Source organism: Panicum virgatum, chromosome 5N, assembly GCF_016808335.1.
Source record: "Panicum virgatum strain AP13 chromosome 5N, P.virgatum_v5, whole genome shotgun sequence".
Lineage (NCBI taxonomy): Eukaryota > Viridiplantae > Streptophyta > Magnoliopsida > Poales > Poaceae > Panicum > Panicum virgatum.
Window position 1 is genome coordinate 67929687 of NC_053149.1, and position 7798 is coordinate 67937484.

General features: G+C 49.9%; 1 protein-coding gene across 1 annotated transcript; it reads right to left on the bottom strand.

The window, feature by feature from the left end:
• Positions 1-1394: 1394 nt before the first annotated feature.
• Positions 1395-5091, bottom strand: LOC120675688 (regulatory protein viviparous-1-like). The gene is made up of 6 exons (XM_039956887.1): positions 3520-5091; positions 3245-3337; positions 2899-2999; positions 2208-2254; positions 2053-2129; positions 1395-1702 (listed from the first exon to the last, which is right to left on the bottom strand). Exons 1-6 carry the CDS (start codon positions 5089-5091, stop codon positions 1472-1474), a joined length of 2121 nt encoding a protein of 706 aa, XP_039812821.1. The 3' UTR covers positions 1395-1471.
• Positions 5092-7798: the final 2707 nt, after the last annotated feature.

The following is a 7798-nucleotide window of genomic DNA, read 5'->3' on the forward strand; positions in this document are numbered from 1 at the left end:
GGAGGGAGCTCCTCCGTCGACCAGCCGCCGTGGCTGCTGCGCTAGTAGTTTATCATATCGCCCCCCGGCGAACCGGAGCGCGCCATCCCGTCGTGTCTCTTCCCCACGCCAGCGCCGCACATGGCGATCACGCCTCGGCGCGGACAGCCTGGCCGCTGGCGCCTCGCCGCCACACGGGACCGCTCGATCGTCGCAGCAACAGCGCTCACGAAACAGGGAAAGCATGCGCACGAACAAGTCCCGGACATGCATGCCAGGCCACCCCCGTCCATGCCTAGTCCAGATGAGGAATCTAGGGATGTGCATCAGGGAATCGACCAGGTTGAGTGATGCACTGATGATAGATGCAGAATGATCGATCTCTAGTCAACCAGGAGCGCCCTTTTTTTTCTTCTTTTATTTAAAAAAATCAGACAACTGTTGACGCCTTACGGGCGTGAAGAGGAGCTCCCCTTGTGTGGAGAACGACGACGATCCGACGAACACTCAATCGGGAGGGATCTCGGCGGGGCAAGCGTGTAGGGTTGCCCTAGGCTCGGCAGGCTAGCTAGGGCGTCCTCAAATGACATAAAGACGAGAGAAGAACAGCATATCGAGGTTGGAAAAACTAATGTTTCAGAAAAAGTAAAGACAATACAAAATAAATATATGTGATTGATTCGATTGGGTTGGATCCTCAGTCGGCCATGACCCTTTATATTTATAAAGTGGGAAAGACTTACACCGCAAGAAAAATCCTGATTACAGATCTAAATCTATTAAGAACTCTAATTACAGTCGAATTCCTTCTAGACCAGTCGGACTCCTACCGGATCAGCTACAGCATCAGATCGGTCAGACCGTTTGGTCAGACCGGTTGATGCCAATTTTGACAGTCAACAACAACGAGAATCACCATGAGTAATTTGGTGGCGTGTATATCCATGCAAAGCTTATTATAATATTAGTACCGCCGTATATGTAGCCATCGAAATATATTGTTCATTATTTTGCATATATGTATACTTGCAGATGTGTGGCCACTACGCGTACCTTGTTTTTGCTCATCACTGCTATATATCCTTCGATTCATCGGCACTTGCTCATCAAAGAGCCATGCAAACAAATACTATCAATCATATAGGGCAAATTCCAATCAAACATCATGATGGCACACACACAAACGATGTTCTAGCTAGCATTTGATGCTGTCATGTTGTTAGCCGAATGGCACGACGACGACACGACAATTCAGGCATGCCGACGATGCATGTACAGGACTACTACTTGACGACAAGGTGTTCAACATCACAAACCAAACCATGCACAGTTTAGCGTCACAGCAGGCGGGCTACTTGATTTAATATCATCACCTAGCGCACTACATGCTTAACACACGACGGGGTGACGACCGTCATCATCAGGTGTACTAGCTAACTTGAGATCAATGGTGGGGGACGGATCGGAGCGAAGCTGTCGTTGTCCCTTTCCTTCAGATGCTGACGGCCATGGAGGTGGCTCCCTGGTGGCGAGCCCGCCGCACACCTTGCGGGGACCTCCCCTTGCAGCCGCCGTCAGGCTTACCGGTCCCGTCGGCGCCGCCGTCATCAGAAGCACCACCGGCTTTCTCTGGACCTGGATACCCATGCTTGTGCTTGCCTAGCGCGCTGGAACCGTTGCCCTGCTGCTCCTGGGCCGGCCTAACCTTGACGCCCCGTATCAGCTGTTGATAGACGGAAGAGTGTTTCAGGTTAGCTGCTGCTGAAACTAAGTGCACAACAAGCAAGGTAAAAGATGCTACCACTCGATCTGCTGAAACTAAGTGCACAACAATGTCGAAGACGCTACAGTGTCAAAGATGCTACCACTCGATTGAGAATTGCCATTCACATATAAGAAAAGTGGCATGCAAAACAGCTGTATCTATTCAGGCAGTTGACTTTGCCTTGACCGAGGATGTGAGAAGAGTGATTTTTCTTTGATTTGTACTAAAAGGAAGAATACAATGTATTTATGTATCTAAAACAATCATGCATGGCAAATAAGTTAATAAATAAACAGGGTGAACATTACATATTTGCCCGACTTGACATCAGAGTAGATAACTATGAAATCTCCCTCCTGAAGCTCATTGGAACGAACAAATTCCCCTGCGAGTTGAGAAAAACAAGAAAGTTTTAGAAGCGAATAACATGACAAACTATAGTAATGCTTTGTTTTCCACTCACCCGTGTTCTCTAACAGATACATTCTGCTCTTGTTGTTGGGCCAAAACCTGCATGCAGGGGGCCACTCATCATGTCACTGTCAGCAGTCCATTTTCAGAAAACATTTGCACAGAACTACCACTAAGAATGAAGAACGACCTAGACTTTTAGTATCGCATTATATTGGAACAAGTTATTAGCAAGCTGGAAGAAACACGTTTATGGCGTGCAGAAATGGACGTAGAGGAGCACCAGTGCTGCATGCCACTATTTGCTCCCAGATTCTCATCGTATATTCATATGACCCACCACTTGCCCAATTGGGAAAGGAAAGGGACCATCGCACAGTGATCTCAGTACTCATGTCATTTACTATTTCTGGCCCAGTGGTGCTATATCTACTTCCTGCCTCAATTGAACAAGAACACGATTTAATTTCGACATAAATGAGAACCCTCGAGCAAGTTTTGGGTCAGGGTAGAGTTTGAAAAGCCAACATGCACGAGCCAAAAAAAAAGGGAAAGGGAAGAGAAAAACAAGAGTGAGATATTAGCAATCTAATTAAACACGATTTAATTTGTATTTTATAAAACATTGAAGAGAAGAGAAGAGAGAACACGATTTATAGAAAAAAAAACAAAAAGGGGATTTCAGCATCCATGGTGGATTGGCTATCTCAAAACGGCAAATCCCTAGCCTAATGGACACTCACCTGTACCGCATGTTCCACACGCGTGATGTCCCTATGTCCTCCATGGGGATGGAGATGCCATCCCTCGTCTTCAGCTCCGGCAGGTGAACCTCCGCCTCCTTCTGAAATCGTCCAAAAGAGAAGAGAGACAACTTTTAGAAGAAATGCCGAACCACCGGTGCAAGCACCCTTTGAAGAACAGATTCAAGAGTTTGCAAAGCACAGATCCACGGCAAATTTAATTTAAGAAAATTTTGCAAGTGGATATGCATGCCTGCACAATTGCGGATCTATCTAGAAATTTAAGATTTGCATGTCCAAGTGGGGTAGATATGATGCAGATCATGAAGGGCGTCGTCTGTCTCACTTTGGGGAGCACGATGCGGCCGAGGCTCCCGACGTCGCTCTGCTTCAGAACCTTCTGCAGCAGGTACCTCAGGTTCTTGTCCGTCTTCGCCCCCTGCATGACCACATACATGTTCATCAGATCTCCGCATCAAGTCCGGGGGAACACGCATTCGGTCGATCCGGTCGCGAACGCACGGCATGGACAGCGATGTGCGTCTATCACGAGGAAACAGAAGAAAGAGATCGGTGTAGCTCTCGTGCTAGATAGGGGTGTCAAGCTCTGCATGCATGTACCTGCCGCTTCTCTGAAGCCGTCGAGGGCTGGGGGCTCTCTTCCTGCCGAGCACCCGGCGCCGGCTTCGCCGGTGGCGGCGGCGGCGCCGCCTCCGGGGAGCGCGGCACCTGCTGCATCGGCGCCCTTGAGGAATTGGACTTGGAGAGCGCGTTCTGGACCTGCTGCGGGCTGCCCGGCGACCAGAACCCCCAGCCACCGGCTGACGGCGTCACCGGCACGGAGTGCGTCGACTGATGAGCGGACGGCTCCTGCGGGAGAACGGGGACCTGGATCTGGCCCAGGTTCAGCTGCTGGCTGCGCTGCTGCTGCAGGCAGGACAGGCGCCGCTGTCTCGCCATGCGCTTTTTACGGGCCTCCTTGGTCGCGGAAGCCTCCACTGCAACCATCATGCGCTGGGGGGGCATGGGGTGGCCGGCGCCGGCGTACTGCCCGCCGAATCCGGGGGAGAACGGCTGCGGCACGACGGGCGGCAGAGGGTACGAGCCTGTGGATGCCCCAGGGTACGGCATGTACTGCTGCGTCCAGGGCATGTTCCCACCGCCCGCGGCGTGCATGTCGCCTACCGCCGGCGGGGAGAACGGCTGGCTGTTCACGACCACGCTGCTCGTGCTGGAGCTCTGGTGGAAAGGGTATTGGCCTGCGGCGCTCTGGTAGACGGCGTCGCCGCCGTAAGCAGGTGGCGTGAACGGCTGTTGGTAGGGCATCCAGGATGTGCCGCCGCCGGCCGCCATGTCCTGGACGCCGGCGGGGAACTCATATCCGGGGTTGCCCCCCGGGCTGGAGAGCTGGCTGTGGCCATGGCCGTGCAATCCCGCCGCCTCCTCCAAACCGTCGCGAGGGCGCTTCCTCTGGAGGTGATGGTTCTGCACCCAGGTAAGGATGAGCTTGAGTAGCTGCTTGGTTCCCTGGCGCCCGCCGCCGAGCCGGGCGGCGGCGGCCTCGATGGTGGAGCGGCGGAGGCGGATGCTGCGGAGATCCTCGGCCGAGATGTTTTCACGGTTGCTAGTGAGCCACTCCATGAAGAAGCGCGGCAGGTTCTCCCCCGCCGCCCCCGCATCCATGCAGGCCTCTTCTCCCCCAGTCCCTTCCAGCACGGCTTTACCTTCGCGTCTGCCCTCGCCCACGGGATGCGGCGGCGCGAACATAGCGTCCTCCAGCTTCATGCTAACTTCGGGGAACGTTGGCTCGGAGTCCCACGGCATGGACAGCGACGCGAAGTCGAGGAGCTGGTCGATGTCATCGAGCGCATCAAACCCTTCACCGGCCGAGGCAGGCCCGGACCGCTCGCCGGCGGCGCCGTCAGCGCCGCCGCCGCCGCCGCCGCCAGCTCCTCCTGCCGCGGTGGTGTAGGCGCAGGAGGAGTTGGACGAGGACGACGACGAGAACGTAGAGCTGGACGGCGACGAGAGGCAAGGGAAGTCCGGGAGGGACGGGAACGTGTCTTCGGCGAAAAGGAAGTCATCCGCCGCCTCCCCACCGATCTCCTCCGCCGGGGCCTCCCCCAGGTCGCCACCGCGCTCCGGCGGGTTCTCTTGGGAGTGCGGTGGCGACGAGCCGGCGCAGGCGTCCATGCAGATAGGCACGGCGACGGACGGAGGAGAGATGTGTCGCCGTCTCTCTGCGTAGGTGTGGAGGTGGGTGCAGTTACTGAGCAGATGAACAGGGGAAGCAGGAGGTGGAGGGGGGAAGAGGAGAGAGGAGGGAACCGAGATGCGGCTGCGTGGCACACGTGGCGGCCGCCGGGGACTGTGGGGAGCGCTCCACCGCCCACGCCAGCCTCTCCTCGGCCACCCTTCTTCTCGCCCCTGGCGCACGCCCAATATCTCTCCCAGACGCGTGGGTCCTGTAACTGTTGGGCCCATATGTCATGGATATAAAGGTAACCATTATTGGTGAAGACTCTCTGTGCACGCTCCCGGTCCCTGACGGTGGGCCATATCGTGCTGGTCCACATGTCAATGTAATGTGTTTGTGACGTTTGTGCAAAACTTCGGCGCGTGCTAAATTTGACCGCTCGAAACCGCATGTTTGGCTGTATCGATGAGGCGTGGGCCCGCGAGTCCGTGCGTGGAAAAACAGGGTGCGCGTAGCTGTTTCGGCGCCGTAGGATGCCCGTGTCGCCGGCGCGCCGACTGAGGGCCGAGTGTTGGAACGATTCTAGGCCGTCCGATAGAGACTCCGCCTGATCCGACGGATAGAAGCTTCGGTGGGTACCGGAGGCTTGCCTACGATGGAGGAGTTTCTCTATACGCACTGCGTGAAGCCTACACGGTTGGGTACTTTGGTGACTTGCGATGTGGAATGCTTCTATTGGTTGCAGCCCTTTCGGGGCAGGGGCGGAGACAGGGGGGCAGGGGCTTGGCCACCCCTATGGTCCCCAAATTTACATTGAGCATTTGAATTTTGATTAAATTTTTATATAAATTAGTATAGTTGGCCCCTTCTAATAATGAAAAAAATAAATTCCTGGCTCCGCCCCTGTTACGGGGTAGCCATGCATGAGAGACTTGCAGCGGCCAGCTCACCGGCAGCCCAAAGACGTCCGCACTTGCTTGTGGATGCACATAGGTTGTTGGGAGGGGGTTTCCATTAATTTTATTTGAAAACTTCCTCTTCAGAGTGACATAATCTGTAGCCATTGCATCTCACGTCTTACTTCATCTTTTGTCTCCTTGTATCATATTTTTTTTAGCATTTTCCCACCTAAAGAAGTTAAACGTAACTGCATTTACAAAGATGACGAACGTCTTGGATAGTGTGTATAGATGGTCGGGTTTTCATTTCACTGTCCATTTCAAAATATATCTTAAATGAATATGCATTAATTGCTACCAAGAAACTTTTAATTTTCACCAAAAGAAAAATCTTTTAGTGAAAGATACGTATAATACTAGCTAGTATCACAACAATCAATTACTTATTCTTGTGCATTTAAATTTGTTCGATGTTTGGGATATGCATGCCAGCTAGCTTTGAGTACTACACTATCCGAATATGTGTTATACATGTCAACTGTATATATAATCACTTAGTGTATAAAATAGATCTGAAGACTAATTTAGTAATACAATTTTATATCATTGAAGTTGAGAAGTCTGATAGTTAGGTTTCATGAATTTGAATCATTAAGACACAACATTCGATGGGTAACCAAGGAGGAGTCGTTTCTCTCTGACTCATGTGAAAATTTATGCAACTAGTAATTTTGGCAATTTGCGATGGTTGCAACGATGTAGCAATGTGGAAATAAGAGTTGTCTTTAAACTCTTATGAGTACTTATAGCCACAGTGGAGGTCGTCTTTATACCAATCAAATGCTAAAGGCACCCACAACGCTATGGGCTGACCATATAGAATAAAAAAATAATATTGTCTCTTTCTAGATACTCTCCATCTGATGGCATGGAGAATGAGAAACAGATGACAACTGAAGCTTTATTTTTTAATTCAGTTGTGGGTCCATCTTAATACCACCTCTATCTACATACATTGTGAGGATGACAATAAACTAGAGACCGCTGTCAAAGATTCAACCTATATAGATCAAGTAGTCTTTATACATTGCTAGTGCCCTTATTTTACACCTTATTTTACAAGATTAACGTGTTTGAGACTATGAGACGACACATGTGGTGACCAGTGAATAGTTCATTGGTGACTATAAAATATTCGCGCTTGATTGATACCTTATGGATGAATAGGTTGAGAAGGACCAGTGCTGGTTATTTTCTTCGATTCTCGTTTGAAAATTTTCTCTGTCATCTATAGTGATAGAATTTGTGTATTATGCATATTCTCTTACTTCATTTAGCATCTTCTCATGTTTTAAAAAAATCCAATCATAAGTGACTTATGGGAAAAAAGTACAATGAATTTGCCGGGGCTGACACGTGTGCTTCTAAATTTCCTTAAGGATATCAGAAAATTATATAATAGTCTATATAATTAGTCATTGAAATAAAATTACTGGTGGGCACCTACTCGTTGACAAAGGTAGCAATCAGGATACTATTGATTCTTGTGGTTGGTTTTTGTATTGTATGTGTACATGCTGCACATTATATATTTTCACTTAGCATATATCTCATCATATCTAACTGCATTTGAAATACACAGTTGCAAAAATCAAATATGATAATAAACTTATTTCTTTTAAAAAAAATACTTGTTACAACTCGATAAGAGTTGGACATGTACAAGAAAAATAATAATCTTACTTTCTATAATCTATAATCAAAAATTAAAACTAATATTCACATAGTTTCGTACTCCGTAATC

Bases quoted from the DNA above. Each gene is read 5' to 3' on its own strand.
- LOC120675688 (XM_039956887.1), bottom strand. From the start codon at position 5,091: ATGGACGCCTGCGCCGGCTCGTCGCCACCGCACTCCCAAGAGAACCCG. The intron at 3,338-3,519 runs GTACATGCATGC...GTGGTCATGCAG, and splicing joins CGGCTTCAGAGAAGCGGCAG to GGGGCGAAGACGGACAAGAA. The intron at 1,703-2,052 runs GTAATGTTCACC...GTCTATCAACAG, and splicing joins ATGTCAAGTCGGGCAAATAT to CTGATACGGGGCGTCAAGGT.